This window comes from Pteronotus mesoamericanus, unplaced genomic scaffold, assembly GCF_021234165.1.
Source record: "Pteronotus mesoamericanus isolate MK-2021 breed Mesoamerican mustached bat unplaced genomic scaffold, CSHL_Meso_final contig_22, whole genome shotgun sequence".
NCBI classification, from domain to species: Eukaryota; Metazoa; Chordata; class Mammalia; order Chiroptera; family Mormoopidae; genus Pteronotus; species Pteronotus mesoamericanus.
The window spans coordinates 6,320,962-6,340,517 of record NW_026555090.1 but is presented as its reverse complement, the minus strand read 5'-3'; the positions used below and the strand labels follow the sequence as shown (position 1 = coordinate 6,340,517).

The window sequence follows — 19,556 nt, the reverse complement described above, 5'->3', positions numbered from 1 at the left end:
TCATTTTGCAATATGTCAAATATTGAATCATTGTGTTGTACACCTGAAATTAATATAATGCTATATGTTGATTGTGCATCAATTTAAAAATTAAGGACAAAATAACCATTGACAAATAATCAAACAATATGAAAAAAAAGATTAGGCAGAATCAAAGAAAAAAACAAAAGAACTTCTTAAAATTCAAATTATACTTACTATAATTTAAAAACTTAATTGAGATAAACTGAAAATTGCACTCAAATAAAGAATTGGTAAACTTTAAAACAAATCTGAAGTCACCACTTAGAATAAACAGAATGAAGTACAAGAAATAAGGATATTGGCATTATTAAGTGGAGACGCATGGTTGGTAGAATACAAAGCTATGTCTAGTAGTACCCGAAGAAGATAATATGGAGAAGGAAAGTTTGTGGTTGAATTTTTCTTTTAGATTTTAGATTTTCTGTAGATTTTAGATTTGAAGAAAGACATAGTCTTTAAATTTAAGAAACACAAAAAGTCCTGATTAATATCAACACAAGGAAATCTACTCTTGGGCGCATTGCAGTAAAACTGGAAATTATTTACCAAAAGGAAAAAAAATGTAAGCAGATAAAAAGGTAATTGTATATAAAAGAGCCATTACAGTGATAACAGACTCTTTATTCATCAGCCAAAAATAAATGCCAGGATATAATGGAGGAAAAATCTTCAAGTATTGAGCAAAAATATAAGAATACAGAATTATATGGTAAACTACATTATTATTCAAGAATAAAGAGACAATAACAACATTTTTAGGCAAAGCTTTAGAGAATTTACTACTCATATATTCTCACTGAAAAAAAAAGTTAGGTTTATGTGAAATAGATTATATCCAGAAGAAAAGAATGAAATGCAAGTAGCAAGATAGCTTTTTTAAAAAAATAGTGAATGTGGTGTAGGAATGAAAAAAATTCTTTTTTTAATCTATTCATTTTAGGTTCCTTTACTGTGGCTCTGCAAATTAAATTTGCAAAGGACAAATTAACAAGAGAAAAGCATGCAAATTTATTACCATGTGCAGTGTGTATGCAGAGGAGAACTTAGTCATTAGTAACTCAAAGGTGTAGCTGGAACTTTGGCTTATGTAGCATCTTAACAAAAGAACAATAGTTTTTAGAGAAACTGTTTTCCTATGGCAAGACACAGGAAAAGCCATCTGGGTTTCTAGGATGACATGCTATGGGAAGGCAAATGTATAGGGAAACTAATGGAAGATCATTAGTAAGGTTTGTTATTTCTTTGGTGCTTCTCTAGGCTGAGAAGAGTCTAGAGTTGTTTCTGGAGATTAATTTTTGTCCTTGCTGAAAGAAAGGAGAAGCAGCACATTTTTACAAATTTATGTTCTTGTTTTAGGCAAGTGGAGGGGAGATGGTGCAGAGAGCTTATTTTGTATCTGCTTCTGCTCAGTTGCCTTAAGCTCAAAATAATTCGTATGTCATTGTGGCATATTTTGAATTGGCATATTCTGCTACCCTTCAGTGTAAATAAATATAAATAAGCATTGAATTAACAGTAGCAATATAATGATTTATTTGGTGGGAATTTAAAGCAAAGTGGTACTAAAATACTAGAAAATAATAACATGAAACATTGGAAAAGGGGAATTAGTGTTTCATGTTCTATATTGTTTGAAAAGTGGATAAAGGTTACATTTAAAACAGATGCACATCTTAGAAAAGTAAGAGTAACGACAAGAAGAATGGATATAGAATGTAAAACTTCAAAACTAGTAAAATGATAAAAAGTGAAATAAAATAGAAAAAAACAGAAGGAATTAAAAGAAAAACATAAGCAAAGAAAAGCATAATAAATAGGAAGCAGAAAATGAAGGTAATAGTTATTACTGCCTCTATCTGTAATCATTAGACATGTAAGTGGAATAAACTCAGCTGTTTATAATACAGAGAATCTCAGGTGGGTAGGCATGAAATCGTTCTATGCTATTTCTAAGAGTCACACCTAAATCATGACCCAGGAAGGCTGAGAATAAAGGTATGGAGGATACCCAGGTAGAGATGACGGGCTGAACACACACATCCAGTTTTGTTCCCTTCCAAATCCACTACAACAAAGAGATTTTTTTTTCTTAAAAGACATAATCCCAAAAAATGCAGGAAAAACAAGAGAAAAGACAACAGCAACAAAATTTTGTGAGTGATAAAACATACGATTGATTGGGAACTGGCTTAGTGAGTTCCCAAAACCTGAATCTCAAGAGCCAACGCCATTTATTCCTTGAAATGCTTCCAGGGCTCAGGACTGGTGGCACCAGGCATCTCTGCAGTAGTGGGTCTTCGGGGACAGGGAAATGATTGAAGTTATGAAAGTAGGTTGAAAGCTAGTCAGGTACCACGTGGATTGCTCAAAACCAGCACCTGCTTCACCTCTGGGAGACTCATCCACTAACCCTTAATTCCAGCTGAATTCCGGAGCTTTATTCTCTGGGGGGTGGAGGGTAAAACAGCTTCTCTAGTCTGGGGACACCAGGTAAGGGGACCAGCTATTAAAGAAGAGACTTCTGTAATCTAACGCAGCTGGATGCTGGGACTCTTCAGCTGTCTCACCAAGCCCAGCAGGAGTGAACTAAAGACCCTAAGACATTGAAGGGGGCAGTGCTCCAGCGAATGGCCCAGCAGATCATCTGCCGATGAGGTCACAGCTGATGAGCTTCACTCACATTTTCCCAGCTGCTTAGTCCCCACCGTTAGATATAGACAGGCACCAGAGAGCACCAGGCATCTGAAACCTAGATATCAAAACAATGGGGAAAATAATACAAAAGTAAAATCTAAAAAGTAAAAGAAGAAATAGATAGTGCATGGGGGAGGAGAAGATTTTAGGAAAACTATCACTTGTATTTTCAAGTGAGAAGAAACCATGATGCATCTATTAAAAATGGGATATTAATAAAATATATATAGGCAAAAGCATTCAGAGATCAAAAGCAAGCCTGTAGAAATGAAAAACATGACATTCTCAGTAGGTTGGGAAAATAAAGCTGAAGAAACCTAGAAAAGAGCAAGAAGATGACCACAGGAGCTCTGAAGGAAGCAGAGAAATAATAATAATAATAATATCTGAAAGTGTTCCAGAATTGAAGGACATGCATTTCTTTATGTAAGGGCCCACTGGGCTCCTAACACAGTAGAAAAAAATTATACCTGTGCCAGGGCTCACCAGTAGTGTATACTAGTGACAAATAAAAGATTCTGTAATCTTGTGGAGAAAAGAAATTGTCACACAAGAGGATCAAAAATCAGAACGCTTCCAGACTTGCCAAAAGCCACAGTGGAAAATAGGTGATTACTGAGCAATGATGTCAACCTTCTGAAGGGATAGGTGCTCTGCATAGAGCTCACTATCCTACCTAGCTGTTGAGCATTGCGAGGGTACAGGGCAATGTTGTGACATGTATGTTCTCAGAAACTGATGCCCCACCCGATTTTTCAGGCAGCCGAAGCCAGATGTGTGCTCTGTGATGTGGGAGTAACCAGGAAAGGGAGCCAGAGACTGTAGGAAACAAGACATTCAGCACAGGACAGAGAGGTCATGCCAGGAAGTGGTGAGGGAAGACAGCAGGAAGGCAGCTCTGCTCAGGGGTGGAAGGCATACTCAGGCTACATTGATAGAGGTTTGGGAGAGACTCATTCAACAAGATGATGAAATTCATTCATGCCAATGTAGTTCAGGGTCTTAAGACAAATTAGAAAAGTGGCAGAGGATTTTGGGTTCAGTTGGGTCCATAGAAAATTGAACAAACAAATCAAGACAAGGCAATTATGAACTCCAGAGAGGACAAATAAATGTGTAGGAAAGACCACTAATCGTAATACACTACCCAGCCTTATTCTGAATAACATATCTAATCAAAATGTGTAAATTCTAAACATCTGCTGATGTGAATAAATGGAGGGAGGGGAAATGTAAAGATAATTAAATCCTCATTTTCTATAGTTGACAGTTAATAACTAATGCTTGAAATTAGAAAAAAATTAAGAAGTAACATTAGAAATATGGAGGCAAGTAGCAGAAAAGTCAGATTAAAAACACCATTTAAAAGCTACGAAGATAAACCCGCAGCCTGGGAGTTGACATTTACAGCAGATTATGAAAAAATTCCAATCCCCTCTACACCCACATACATTTATCTGTAAGTATGTGAAGAACTCCTACAAATAAATTCAAATAACTAATCCTGATACAAAAATAGCCAAAGAATATGAATAGGCACTTGGTGGAAGAGGGATCCTGAATGACCCAAAACATGAAGAGATACTCAGTCTCGCCAGTAGTCCAGGAGTGCAAGTGAAAACCAGGATGAGATAATATTTGGTATCCATCAAGCTGGTAGAAATGGACATTTCCACCGGTACCGGGGGTGGGCAGGAGGGCAAAGCAGTGGGAACTCTGGTTTGCACTGGTGAGAGTGAAGTCCGTGTTACCAGCTTTGAGAGCAGTTTGGCAGCCTCTAGTAAGGTTACGGGTATGCACATCTTCTCTCCTTTTGCACTAAAAAACTCACATGTGCAACAAGAGACTTACACAAGCTTATGTGCCGCGGCCCTGCACGTAGCAGCCACAGATTGTTGACTGGGGAAGGCTAACAAATGGTGGTATATCCACGGAATGGAATTCTGGACAGCAAAACCATCTAGTTCTGTATGTAATGTGATGGATAAGCCCCAAAGATAATGATGAATTTAAAAAGCAAGTAACAGAAGGATAGGTTCAGTGTGAAACCATTATGTAACCTCTTTAACTAAATGATGCAACATTATATATTGTATGTGAACATACATACATTTAGTAAGAAGTGTACAGTTAGGGTAAGAAAGGTACATACTAACTTTTGAATGACAATGGCCTCTTCTCACACTTTTATTGATTTGTAAAAACTTTTTACATGAGTTTCAGTTAATGTGGCCCCGTGAAAAGGGAGGAACTACCTGTATGCTGTTCAGGGGAAAGTAACGTCTTTGAAATATATTCTGTCATCTGGGAATATGGTATAACTTTCTACTCATTCAGGTCTCTTTTTATTTGGTTCTTATTCATAAACTTTGGAATGGTTTTTCCATTCCAACTTTGCATTGGATAATTGGCTGTTCATCCTGTTTTCCTGGCTTAGGAAAGGTTTAGGGTTTGTTTGTTTGTTTGTTTTTTTCTATTAGAGCCTAATAGGAAAAAAAGATTGAGTGCTTGGTCTGTGTTTGAAGGTGTTGGTTCGCCCGTGCCCTGACTTTAGCTAGTTTCTCCAGGACCCTCAGGGGAGACAGAAGCACCTGGGGACTCGGCACATGTGAGCCTGTTCTCTGCACATCTCTCTCATGTCTCCCTCCATGTCCCCTGTACGCCAGGCACAGCGTAGATGCTCCGCATCATTTAGAACATTGATAACTTCAGAAATGAAAATGGAGGGAGTAACTTGGTCCTCGGGACACCATGGCACACAACCACATCTTTAGCACCGTCTCATGACAGTGTACCCCAGCTGGGAGGTGACGTGGTAGATGCAGGAGGCCCCTTGCCCCCAGGGTATGCAGTGTGGATTTTTCCCTCTGTCGCAGGAAGATGCTGAAACTCTGTGGGGAGGCAGAGGACAAGCTGGCGCAGGAGCTGATCCATTTTGAGTTGCAAGTGGAGAGAGATGTGATCGAGCCCTTGTTTTTGCTGGCGGAGGTAAGCAGTGGATGAGGCCAGGCCTGAGTGAGCAGGGAAGGGCGGGGCAGGGGGCCTGCAGTCGCTGCGCTCCCTCTGGTTATCGCGACTGTCCCTCCCCTGCTCTGTGACGCTGCTTCTCAGTGGGGTTCTTACGGCCCAGACCCCCGGTCAGCATTGCCCAGCGCGGCAGCCCTTCCAGTGTTCGCTGCCCCTCCCACACGCTTTTCTCTCTGTTGGCCTCCGGGAGAAGGGGCAGAGCCGGCAGCACCCCCACCCCCCGCCCACCCTGGCCCCGGCAACCAGGAAGGCCACTGCCACCACCCCTGCCCTCCACCCATCTCAAGTCCGCACTGAAACGAGCAGCAGCCGCTTCTCCCAGAGGACTGGGGGCCTGTTTCTGAGAGACTGAAAGGCCTCTTGCCGTTGGTGTATATAGGTCCCTTTGGTTGGAGTTTAAAGAAAACTAACAAAACTGTTTTATTAAAAGGAAACCTTAATGTCTATGTATCAGTTTTGCTAGCTTCAAACAAGTAAAAAAGGAAATGGTTGGGGGATTTTATTTGCCCTGACCCCGGGACCTCCTCCCAGGTGCCTTTAATTGGTCATAGAAAACCCAGCGGGCGCTGTCCCACAGAACCGCCTGCAGCAATGCAGAGGCTCCGTGTCTGCGCAATTCGACCTCCACACAGTTCGACGTCTGCACAGCTCCACACCTGCACAGTTCCACATCTGCACATCTGCACATCTACACAGTTCCACACCTCCATAGCTCCACATCTAAACAGTTGCACGTGTCCACATCTACGTAGTTCCGATCTGCACAGCTCCACAGCTGCATAGCTCCACATCCACACAGTTCCATATCCGCATAGCTCCACGTCTGCACAGTTCCACAGCTCCACATCCGCACATCTGTCCAGTTCCACAGCCCCACAGCGGCACAGCTCCACATCTGGACAGTGTGGTCGCCACTAGCCTCCTGTGGCTATTGAGCTCTTGGAATGTGTTTAATGTGACTGAGGAACTCAATTTTATGTAGTTTTTGTTCATTTGAATTTAAGTGGCATAGCCGCACGTGGCTCGAGGCTACCGTGTTGGACAGCACGCCCCGGACCATGTCGGGTTTCCTCCCTAGACCACCCTCGCAGCGCTACCTGCCCTGCCACTGCTTCTGGGACAGAACGCAGGGTGAATAACTGCCCAAGAAGACTGAAGGTGAAAATCCTGGATTCGAGGCCTTGACACAGACCAGCTGCAGACCCTCAGGGGGTGTCCTGTCACGGCCGTGCCCCGCCTAGGCCATCTATGAGAGGCCCTCTGGTCGTCGTAGAGGTGGCCTGGCCTGCCAGCCACCCAGAGCGAATCCCAAGGGCAGTTGTGACCTGGAGCCTGAGGCTGTTGTACAACCACATGCGCTGTGACTCCCCAGCTTTGCCTCTGGGTGCTGGGGCGACAGGGGGGCCCCGGACACTTACTCTTCTCTCCCCATTGGAAGGCCCTACACTCACCATTACTCGCTCGCCTAGAGGAGCGAATAGAAAGCACCCACAGAACACTGGGTCTTCCTCACATTTTTCCATCTATAAAAGCCACAGCCTGAGATGACTGGTTTAATTATGGTCAATTTTCCTTTTTAAATTCTCACATCCTGCCCCAATTTTGCTGGGCTTGGAACCAAAATCCCTCACTTAGAATGTTCAGTTGAGCCATTTTTAGAAATAAAAAGATAAAAAGAGCATCCACATACAACCCCTGTGGAAGAACTTCTTATAGCCGAGAAAAGCCATGGGGATGTGTATTTATTATTTACTTTGGAGAAAATCTTATTTCTATAAAAACATCCCTAATTGCATTGCCCACAGCATCTCGGGCCTCCCGAGACCTGTTCTCATCATCCTTCTGCCGTCTGTTTTGAATTAGGTCTGTGTGTCAGATCTGCTCCCTCCCCCGCCGGCCCGCAGCCAGCAGAGAGGAGCTGTGCGGCCCTGTGCAAAACGCTGGGGCGGCCACAGATGGGAGGCTGAGCTTCGCGAGCAGGGGGTGCAGCGGCTCCGGGTGATGTCCAGCGGAGAAAGGGCAGAGTTTAGCTCAGGGAAAGGTCCCAAGGATTTGAATGAAAAAATAAGGATTGTTGTGGAACTGTCATTAGTTCTTGAAGATTTTATCTTGAGCTTCAGTTTGACTGTGTCTTTCATCTGTCACTCCAGGTGGAAATCCCAAATATTCAAAAACAGAGGAAACACTTAGCAAAGTTGGTGCTGGACATGGATTCTTCACGAACAAGGTACCCCCATAGGGCATCTTTGCTTTCATTTCTGCTTCTTTGTGAAGGAACAGCAATCACATTCGGGGTGAGGGTAGGAGTCTGTGTGTGGCTATTCGTATGTTTATATTCACCAAGTTCTTCTCCACACCCCTGCGTGTTAGGCCCTGGAGGCAGGAGCAGGGAGCAGAGACACAGGTCCCCCACTCCCATGGAGGCTCTGGCCCAGTTCAGGAGTAGACGACAGTGAACACTCACACCAGACAATTTCATGCAGCTGGGAGTCGTATAAAGAAAGAGCACAGGGTAATACTGGAAGGGGATGTTGGAGAGGGGGCAACAGCATTAGGTGGGGTTGAGATGACTCAATGGGAACAGCAAGGGCCCTGAGATGGAATTAGAGCGATGCGTGCAGGGTGCAGGAGAGGGGCCAGCGTGGCTGGGGTGCAAGGGAAAGGGGGGTAGTGGGAGCAGCGCCCACCGTGGTCGGGTAGGTGGCGTGTCCTGTCTGTAGTGAGGGGAGAGTTTCAGATTCGGGGGACCAGTTCACCTTCTCCTGAAGTTGACGGTGCAGAGAGGTCAATTCTGTAGCCATTCTCTAAACGTGCGGGGCCGCTATGAGAAAGGTGGAGTACCGCCGGGGCGGCTTCCCTGCACCTGTCTCCTCCAATGCACCAGGGAGGTCCTGCGGCAGCCGGGGGGGCACCAAAGGCTTTGAGATGGCATTCGCTGCGGCTGGCACGCGTTACGGCTGCGCACGTGCCTTTTCATTTTTTATAATGGTGTGTGTGCGTTTGCATAGTCTGCAATGGAAAGAATACAGGGTCGTGAATATTAATATGGAATTAACTATTGGGCTCTACTTTAGGTCCATTGCAGGTCAATGTTAATAATCTGCATCTTGTTTCAATTTTCTTGAGAAGAAGAAACAAAAAGAAAATACTTGGGCTGAGAGATACAGGACAGAGTCATCAACTAGGAGTCAGAAATGAAGTACCAAGACCAAGGTCACCTGTTCTCTTGACCTGTGACCTTGGCCAAGTCCCTTAACCTCCCAAATGAGCTTGCATACCTGTAGACAGGTAGTAACAACATTTGTGGGTTCCCCTGGGGAGCTTGTCTTGAGTGTCAAATGAGATCATGTTTACCACAGTACTTCCCAAGTGCTTTACAGAAGGAAGCTGCTATGTAACTGGGTGGGACATTGGAATTCGGCCTCTGGACCAATAAAAAGTATTAGGCAGTCCGGCCAAACCAGAAATAATATAGGTTTGATTAGCAGAAAAACGAAAGTTTCTTTAGATAACTTCATGTTTCCCAAACATCAGTCCACCTGAATGGTTTTTGCCACCTGTGCTTGAAGAGTTGATTTTCTTTTTCAAAATGAATCAAACAAAGTGATATTACAGCACTATCGTAAATGGATCAGCAGTGCCCTTTGCTACAAATACCAGGTAAACATGAAAGCGAACAGGATGAGAACAAAGCCAGTGTTGTTAAACTTCAGATCCTGTTGCCTATGGAACACTGCGATCCAGGAGCTTGTCCCTTTGTTACAAAGGAAGAGGAGGAGCTGGACCATTGCTATTGTGGTTCTGACCCAGATCTGAGGGTCTCTCCTGAGCGGACTTGGGAGAGTGGAGAGCGGATCGCATGGCAGTATTGTCTTGGCGTTCCATGTCATCGCGTTCTTGTGCCACATAAAATTGCCTGCCATAACGCTTGTCCCGTAACGTAATGGTTTAAGTAATGGGACAGGGTTTAAGTCCCATATTTTGGGAGACACTAAGATGACCGAAGAAGTGCTGACTGTCCCACTGTTCGGAGGGTAGTGGACGCCATGCACCAGGGTTAGCGGCGTGCTCTCCTTCTGTGGGGGCCTGGGTTTAGCCCTGAGGTCTCGCCTTGCTTTGAGGAGGAAGACCCGATGTCCAGCACAGAGCTTCTAGTCAGAGGGCTGGCCTCTAGCTTCAAAGCTTATCGTCGCCATCGCCACTTAGGTATTTTTGTTTGGTCATCTGGTGAGAAAGAGTCACTCCTGGCGACAGCTACGGGCAGTCCCGTCTTGGGCTGTGTTGTTCATGGTGACAGCAAGTGCTTTGTGGAGGCTGAGCCTTAGAGAAGTGTCCTTAGGGACTCTCATCCATGATTTAACAGCTTTTTCATGTTTTCAGCTCATCCTCTCTTGTGTATTACAATGTGGTAAGGAAATCTCTACCTCCCCTCTCTAAATTTCTGTGTTTATAGACTTCAATTCGGACCAACAATTCTTTTTCATTTCACAACAAAAAAAACACATCCTTTTAGGTGATTCACGTATAAACCTGATTCGTTGCCTGTATCCTATCAGTGGTTTTCCACAGCCCACTTGTGCAGTTGTGAGTCTAGGGGTGGAGGGTTGCTTTGGACAGAGATTATTGGCAGTTCAGCCCCTCGAAAACTTAGTTACTTTCCCTCTGGGTCTTTGCTTTAGTAACTGTGGTGGGGATCCAACCCTCGGCCTCAATTACGGATTTTCCATCAGTTCACGTTATAGGCTTCAAAATGAGAGGGGCCCTGTTAGCAAAGGGGTCCTCTTTCTTCCCACTTCAACCTCGGACTCACCGTTGCTAGCCTGAGTTAATGAGCCCTGTGGGACCGCCCCGAAAGCCACGAGCAGCAGCCAACTCGCCCGACTCCCTGCTCTTCACCCAGCCCTTCGCTCATGGGCAGCGTGGGGCCTGCATCCTGACGTGCAGCCCTGGGAGCAAGGCCAGCACAGGGCCCTTGAACGGCGGGGATCACTGGCCGCTGTTCGGGACCAGCTGGGCTCTCACTGCCCCTCCCACCCCACACCACCTCCCCACTTAGCTGGGTTGCACAGGTTGATCCTATTCCTGCGCCACCCGCTTCGGGTGACCAAAGCCCCCTTGAGCCCTGTGCTGCCCTTCATGGACTGTGCTTTCCAGACTCTACGGTGTGTTCCAGGGAGAGGCGCAGTCTGCCTTTGAAGAAAGGCAGGGTCTTTCTGTATATTAGGTCCTCTTGATCGATAGTCCTGTGACTGGGTCTTTGAAATCTAGCACAGCTCTGGTGGATACTGCCAAATCCAACAAATTCATCCAGTGTTTTAATTAGGTCAAAATCCAGTGTGTACGTTTGTCACTATTCAAGCAAATCTGGCCTCTCTGCTTCAAAAGCCAATTACATAACCCTTAATATTCTCAGATAATACTGAAGCTTAGAAGATGAATAAAAGATAACAAATGAGGAGAAGGGAGGTAAACTCAAGCTTCTCACTGAGTCAAAAAGAGTGAATTGCATTGAAGTGAAACAAATGTGAATGATACGCAAGCGTCTTCCCTGCTGTCGGTTTGGTTTGGCAATGATTAAGGAAGGAGCCCCGATTCTCCCCAAGGTCGGCCTCACTGTTTGAGGGACATGGATCTCAAGGTGAACCCCCTGGGTCCAGGACGCTTTGTGTTCCTGCTGCATAGCTGCCTCTGGGTCCTACTGCTGGGGACCAGATTGTGTTTCTTCCCCACCAAAAATCCCTATGTTGATCCCTAATTGCCAGTCTGTCGATATTTGGAGACAGGGCCTTTAGGCAATAATTAACACTAAATTGGATCCTATAGGAAAAGGTGGTCTGAGAAAAAAAGGGAGAGAAGAGACAGAGCCCTCCCCTTGTGCCTGTGCGCACGCAGAGCAGAGGCCCTGGGAGGGCAGGCTGCTGCGGGCCAGGCAGAGAGCCTGCACCGGAACCCGGACCTGCTGCGACCTTGACCTGGGACTTGTAGCCTCCATAACTGTGAGGAAATAAATGTCCGTTGTTTACGCCCCCTAGCCCGTGGTGTGTTGTAATGTCAACCCCAGCAGACTAAGCCCCCTACCTTCTTTGGGGGCCAGTGGACTAATACAAGTAAAAGGGGGGGCGGGGACTGGGAGCAGCTCCCGGCTTTAATTCCGTGGCCGTGGCCGCTGTGAGCACCCCTGGCCTGGCAGCAGAGCCTCAGCGCCGCCAGGGGCACCCCCGCCCCTGCTCCCCTCCACGCACGGCCAGCCTTCCCGCAGGTCCGTTGCCTTCATGGTCGCTGGATGACCCTTCGGCTCAGGTCTCCCCAGCATGAGCCCTGTCTTTTTGCTTCAGTTCTGAATGTGCTTGTCTGGATGTTGGTGATGAGCCACTTCCTTGGCCTGACGGTTGGCCAAGGTGGTGAAGGGCGGGCATGGGCCTGGCTGGCCTCCGGCACCGTCTCCGAGACCCAGACTATGGAGCCTTGCGGACGGCAGAGCCCTTGGCCGATCCCTGAGAGCAGCAGAGGGGCAGGGCCTCGGAAAGCGGGGGATCCCGTGACAGAGGGAGGAAGTCTGGACAGACTGGACAATGAATGTCCCTCTAAAGAAATGTTCCTATTTGCCTTCCAAAAATTCCTCTTCTGGACTTCTTGTTACCCTGAACTTACCTTGCGGCTGCCTTCTTCCCCCTTCTCCTCGTCCTTGAAACGTCATCCCCTTATTTCTGGCCACTGTTGCTCCTCGGCCTTCCTCAAAGCTTGCATCGCCACCTTCCTCTCCTCCACCTCACGTAGTGACAGCGCCCTGCCCGGAGGCCGGTGCTGTCACAACAGCTGGCTCAGCGGGAATAAGTGAGCTTTCTACTCTTCAAGCTCTAAAGCTCAAACTCTTCTTGGACAGGCACCCCTGTTTCTTCTCTTCACAGAGCAGGACAGTTCTTAGGTTTATTTGTAGAACACTGACTGAAAAGACCACCAGCCCTGGAAGTTCATGATTAACATCACTTTCCTGGCAGATACTGCCTATGCACATTTTTCCAATCTCCCCCTGATATTTTCGTTATGCTATGTCCACAAAGGGACAATTTTGGTGCATCTTATCTTATAATTTTATAATATCAAAACAGATTACTTATATATTGTAAATAAAATTCCCCATGAAGGGAGGGGAAAGTCGTATGATTTTAAACTATGAGGATATCCACTAAAGGAAAGAATTTGTGTGAGGGGGATAAACAAAAAAAGAAAGACATAACTTGGGAAAATGTCTTCATTTTATATACATATATTAAATATAATTTGATTTTTTAAAAAATCTAATCCAAATCTGTATAACCACAAAAATCAGATTAGCGTGTACGGTCACTTGACTTATTTCTTACACTTACATATTAGGTTAGTTGTTTCTCCCTTCAGGTTGCATGAGTCAGGTGGCAGCTGTAGCTTGGTCACGCAGTCTGTCATGGAGGTGTATTTATTATCTGAGATTTAAATTACAGCAACAGCATCTCATATTTTATTAGACAAAAAAAAAAAGAAAAAGAAAAACCCACACCGCAGCACTTTAATACTTTATTTTAAATGGTTAAACCTGGGAGGTATTAAAGAAATGTAACATTTTTGTAAGGCAAACCATTATAAGAAAAAGTTGCCCAGGAATTTTTGCTAATTCTTGCCTATTAGCTTAGACGTTTAAATATCTTTGAGGAGAATATTTTTGTTCTAATTTTCCTTGAATTCTTTTTTTTTTAAACATTTTTTATTGATTTTAGCTCTGGCTGGTGTGGCTCAGTGGATTGAGTGCCGGACTGCAAACCGAAGGGTCGCCGGTTCCATTCCCAGTCAGGGCACATGCCTGGGTTGCTGGCCAGGTCCCCAGTAGGGGGTGCTTGAGAGGCAACCACACATAGATGTTTCTCTCTTCTTTCTTGCTCTCTAAAAATAAATAAAGAAAATCTTTAAAAATAAAAAAAAAATTTTTTTATTGATTTTAGAGAGAATGAGGAAGGTGGGTGGGGGGTGGGGGGAACAGAGAGACATCGATTTGTTGCCCTAACTGGGGATCAAACCTGCAACCTCGATTTATCAGGATGACACTAACCAACAGAGCCACCTGGCCAGGGCCACTTTTCTGAGGATGTGCGGTGTGTCTGTCTAGAGTTTCAGCCCAGCTTAATGTTCCAAAGCCTTTTGAAGTAATTTTCTCATGAGTACATTTTTAAGTGACAAATAACACTTTATTTTGCTACTTTTCGCTAATTGCAAAGATAACTTTAGTTTCCCTTTCTTGTATCATAATCTTTCACTCTTTGTCCTACTTTTAACAAAAAAGAAAAAAATGTATGGAGAAAACACCTAGTGATCAGATTCTTGACTCTCAAAGACTGGGTAACGCTGCACTGTTTTCTTCTTCTTTGGATGGAGCCTGAGGAACTGTGTGGTTTACTCTGTACACTGTTGACCAGCATGGGTTTAAAAACTATTTAATCTGTTGCCACCTTCCACCAGGAGAATTTCCATGGCAGTTTCCAGCTTCCCCTGTCAATGGAAACATCTGGCAACCCACGGGCGACCCAGCCTCTGCCTGAGCCTTACCGGCCTGTGAGGAGCAGCTGCCTCCTAGACCCCGCAGCAGCCCTGCCCCAGTCCCTGTCCCCAGTGTCCTTCCTGCCCTCCTGAGGCTGCAGCCAGGCGTCAGCTGCCCTTGCTGTCCTTATTATACTGGTGTTCTTCTCAAAGCTAGAAATAGATACATATCTCATGTCCCTGTTACAAGTAGAAAATAAAGGACCGAATGGACTGGTTTTTGAGACAGTGAACGCTTTGGCTTATTCTTCCTGCTCGTGGACCTCTATATGCCGCCGTTGCGTTTGCAGGCGCAGTGGGAGAGAGCCCGCTGCCGCTCCCTACTCCAGCGGCTCCCGCCTGCCTAGTTGCAGCCTCCCCAGGGCCTGCTTCCCCTGCGTCCCATGCAGGGCAACCTGAGATCCTTGTACTTCCCCCTAAGAGTTTCTGCAGTAGTTTCCTCAGATGGCCCATATTCTCTGCACAAAGATAAATGCTTAACAAAATATAAATGAGGTATCTAAGTGTTGCTAGGAATTTGTGTGTGTGCGCTTACCGGTGTTACAGAACAGAAAGAGTTCATCCACCCGGTGCTAGCGGAGCCAAACGCTAGACACTGAGAGCTGCAGGGGGGAGAGGCGGGCGATTTTATTATGAATGGCGCCACCCAGGAGAACGGGGAGCTAAAGCTCCAAAGCCGAAATTCCTCAGTGGTGTGCAGTTACAGGTTGTACGGGGAGAAAAATACCAGGCGCCCTGGGTCAGGGTTTCGGGGTCATGCTGGGAGCTGATTGGTCGGGCCTGAGAGAGAGAGAAAGAGGTGATTTCTAGAGCTAGGATTTAAAACTAAATTTAATTGAAGTCAGAAGGACCCTTGGTTTCACTGGTGGAGATTTTTGCCTTCAGACTTGTTTTTATCCTTACCAACGTATCCTTTCAGCTGGCATATGTTATTGGCTTCAGCCAAGTAGGTGAATGTTTCCAAACTCAAATGCCCGTGGGAGAGGCAGGAAATTTAATGGGACGACACAGACTGAGCTCCATTTGGCCGTAGTGGTCAGAAGACAGGAGGGAACATGGTGGCAACCTGGGGCTGGTGCCCTGCCGGAGGGGGCAGCTGATGGTCAGCATGGCATCCCCTGGGCAGTATTTGTCAGCAGCTATTCTCAGCCTTCCCACAGCATGCCCAGGGCTCTACCTGTCTCACACCTCTCCTCTTTTTCTCCTGTGTTCCATCAGGTGGCAGCAGACTTCCAAGTCTTCCGGTTTGTCCAGCAGCTTACAGCCTGCCGGTGCCAAAGCAGACGCCCTCAGGGAAGAAATGGAGGAGGCTGCCAACAGAGTGGAGATTTGCAGGGTACCCCTCTTTGCTCCTCTCTCCCGGGACAGACGGGGGGCCCTAAGGGCATCCTTTTTTTCACTTGAGTTCTATTGAAACCCTAAGAGTGAGCGTCTGCGTGGCGGACCCCCAGCTTGCCTGCCAGTGTCCCCTAAGAGCCAGGGACGGGTCCGCAGTGTTGGGGCTTTGAGGGGCAGCGGTGGTGATGGCGGTGTCCCTGCCTGGTAGGCAAAGAAGAAATGACCTCAGGGTCTGCTTGAGGCTTTTGTAAGCTGTGAGCCCCAACTCCTAGTTTCTAGGCCGCACAGGGCAGTTGAGAATTTAGCAATAAATGAGCCTTAACTCACGGGTGATATTAAGTTATCTTGTGTGCCTTTTAATATTTCCGAGCCACTGTATCAGTCCTTTGCTTGCTGGGAGACCCTTACCTACAAAGCTGAAATGCTAGCCAAGGAGATAGTCGCAGAGGAGCAACTCCCACCGGCTGAGAGGAGAGCCTCTGCCTAAGGAACGTGCCTCTGCATGTGGGGCTGACGGAGCCCCTCTGTTACACGTGGTCCAGTGTGTCCCATCCACTTTCCCCGCAAACGTTTACTGGACTGAATCAGCAATACCACTCATGCAATACCGTTAGCAATGCCATTCTGTGTATATGGGCATCTGCATATATGCAGACTTGTCAGGGTGGGTTTAAGTCCCTAGAACAACAGTCTCCTGTTTCTGGAGTTATACTGGGTACCTATTGTCTTTATCACAGTGTTGAAGGAGAGTGGCCACTTTGCATGCAGACATCTCTGTTCTTTGTGGCTCTATCTGGTCGTCTTCGCTTGTCCATCAGCTTATCTTTTGTGATGTCCCGTGCAGTTGATTTTGACCCTGCATTCAAGGGGCATTCACAGTCAGGTAGAGTTTTTCTTTTGGAATTAGAAATGTTGAAAAATATTTAAAGAATTCGTTACTTCTCAGCCTGCAGTACTGTGCAACCAACTAAAGTAAGACCAGTACTTCAGAACCAAGATCCATCATGAGTCAAGCTGACTTGTCATTTGAATGCCTGTGTAAATGGCAGTCCCCGAGCAGGTGCTGTTGGTGTAGTACGGCTCTTCTCTCGTGCTGATTCCACTTTTCCTCGGTGGACGCTTGACCCATTTACCGTAGATTCACGTTCTTCAGTTAAGAATCTTGTTTCTTACAAAATCACTTCTTCAGTAGACATGGGAGGGTGGTGTTAATAGGGGACCTTAATGTGCATGTCCAAATACATCAGAATAAAAGTTTAACAGCTTCATCTGTTCTTGTGTAGCTTCTTACATACATAGGCTCTTTTTACCAAAAACTATATCGAAGTCCTCTTCAAATATTACAAAAGTAATATGTATTTATCATAATCAGTGAAAAATATGAAAATATATCAAGAAAACACCAATAATTCTCCCCCTTCCTGCCCAGCAGCCAGCCCCTCTGTTTGCTAAGAAGGGTGCCCAGTTTTCCTTCTTCGCCAGCATTTGTTGAGATTTGTTGTGAACAGTGTACTTTGTCTCATGCCAAGTGGCCACAAGAGTTACAAGGATAAGGAACCCTGTGTTAGAAACATGTAACTTTCCACCCCTTTCCTCATAATCCTACAAACAATACACTTATGTATAGCACTTTCTGTTACTTGCTTTATGTACAGGTGTGTGTTTATATACTGTTATGTTGTTTATATTAATCTGCCACTTGCTTTTCTCAACTTACAGTACATCCTAGCTATCTCTCCCGATTGGTTGCTGTAGATTTAACTTAATCTTTTTAATAAGGTGCATCATATTCCATGGCGGGGATATATAAACACCCTGATTTATTTAGCTCTTTTCCTAGTGATGGACATTCAAAGCAGTGCGTTTGGGTTGTTTTGTTTTGTTTTGCGTTTGCCATCCAAACTGATGCGGTCAGCATCCTTCTATGTGCATTCTTATACATTAGTAATTTTTTCCCTTTAGGCCTGATTCCCAAAAGTGTATCTGTAGACCAGAGATCACGTATACATTTTCACAGGTATTGACAGTCTCCTTCCCTGCAAAGGGAGTTGTCACCCACATCCCCGGCAGCCGCAGGCAGGGCCGCCTGGTCCCCGGCTCTCTGCCTGGGATGAATGTCCTGGTCGGGGGGAAACTCTCTCTCTGTTATTAATAATTTTAATTTCTCTGAATATTAGTAGTGATGAGTATATCTTCACATACTTATTGGGCCTTCTTCATAGATTTGTAGGCATTTCCATTTGGGGAAATTGCCTATTTATGTTGGCAATTGGACCAGTATTTCTGTTGCTTTTTTGTTGTTGTTGTTGTTACTATCAATTTATCTAAGTTCTCTGGGTGTTAGGGATATTAAACTGTCTTCTATCTGCTGTATGACAGATACTTTTCCAGTCTTCCGTTTGTCTGTCGGCTTGGCTGATGTTGGTGTCTTCCATGAAAATCTCAACTGCACACATGTACTTCCTCCACGTGGGATAAGGTCCAGCTGGCCCACCAGGCATCTCCCACCATGTGCTTCTAACTTGTTCTTTCATTGTCTTTTAAGGTTCTTAAGTATTTTTACACTTGCTTAGTGCATTTTAGTACACCTGAAACTTACTTTCATACATGGTACCAATAGAATTTTGTTGGTCTTTTTTCCAGATGAGGAGCCAGTTATGCCAGCATCATTTATTAAATAAGCCAGCTACCCTGAAGCGAAATCCTATTGTCTGGGTCCTCAGACAATAAGGCGTTTCTGGGCTCTGGATTCCATCCGTCTGTCTGTTCCTGTGATAATGCTATGCAGCTTCAATCTAATGACTTGGTAGCAGCTGTAATACTCAGTGAGAAAACCCCCCTCGCTCTCCTCATGGCCTCGCCCGGTCCGTGACCTCGCTGCCATCACAGGGACCACGCAGTGGCTCTGGGCCGCTCTGTCCGGGTTCTGAGCTGATCCCCTCGAGAATGTGTGCTGATGTTGTAAAATTTCTCTTCTGACTCTTGTTTTATTTCTGCTTCACTGGTAGCCATCTGCTCCTAATATCCACTGTGGGCTCCCTCCCTCCTGTCTCTGGGTTTCCCTAAATGGGTCATTCCCCCTGACATCTCCATGGTTTTGCGTTTCCTCAGCAGGCGAGACAAAGCTTTCGCGTCTCTCGTATGGTGGTAATGCAGCAAAATGAAAGCCTGCGGGCCGCAGGTGAGCGAAGTGGCCGTCCGATTCCTCTGTTCGGGCCCAGGGAGGGCCACGCAGAGCTGCCGTGGTCTTTGGGACCCAGAGAGCTTTAGCCTACCAGGAAAACCAAGGCAGGGCGGGTTCCCTCAGACGGAGCCTGCTGGGACCTCCTGCGAACACGGTGCAACGTGCCCTGCCTGCGTCCCTGGGGGAGTCCCTTCCATCGCCGCCTTGCTTCCATATTTCAAAAAGAGACAAGCCCCACACTGCGCGATCCGTACCTGCTTTCTCTTTTCCTCCTGAGGTCCCTATAGCAACCCCTGAACGGTACATCAAAGCTGGCAATTTTTCAGTAAAAAGAGAGACAGTGAGGAGGGACCCATGGACAGAGAAATGACCATAGAGAAGATTGACTAGAAAACTCGCACACCGGACGGCTGCAGTGCCCATTCCGTTCGGTCCGGTTCTCATTCAAAGGGCGGTGCTGGCTGCCGTGCTCGGTGGGCGGTACCACCTCCCACCTCAGCCTTTCCTGCCTCTCCCTCCCCGTGGGATGTGTTGCCCCTCATTCCTGTTACCCCACCCACATTGCCATCTTTCCCACTAAGCCTCAGACTCTCTTTTTAAACTGGTGTCTCTTATTTCCATCTTATTCTTTGCCACGGTGTGATCTTTGTGCTTTGAAAATCAAGCTGCAGTTGGGGAAAGATGACACCTGGAAGACAGACGTCTAGCCCGTTTTGGCCTC

General features: G+C 45.9%; 1 protein-coding gene across 6 annotated transcripts in view; it reads left to right on the top strand.

Annotated features, from left to right (window-relative positions):
- Positions 1-19,556, top strand: part of ARHGAP44 (Rho GTPase activating protein 44) — a 176,896-nt gene that overhangs the window by 105,388 nt on the left and 51,952 nt on the right. For all 6 annotated transcript variants that reach the window (XM_054571223.1, XM_054571221.1, XM_054571224.1 and 3 more), the window contains exons 5-7: positions 5,595-5,706; positions 7,896-7,972; positions 15,532-15,649. In XM_054571223.1, coding sequence (XP_054427198.1) covers positions 5,595-5,706; positions 7,896-7,972; positions 15,532-15,649 — 307 coding nt within the window. The remainder of the gene's footprint in view (positions 1-5,594; positions 5,707-7,895; positions 7,973-15,531; positions 15,650-19,556) is intronic.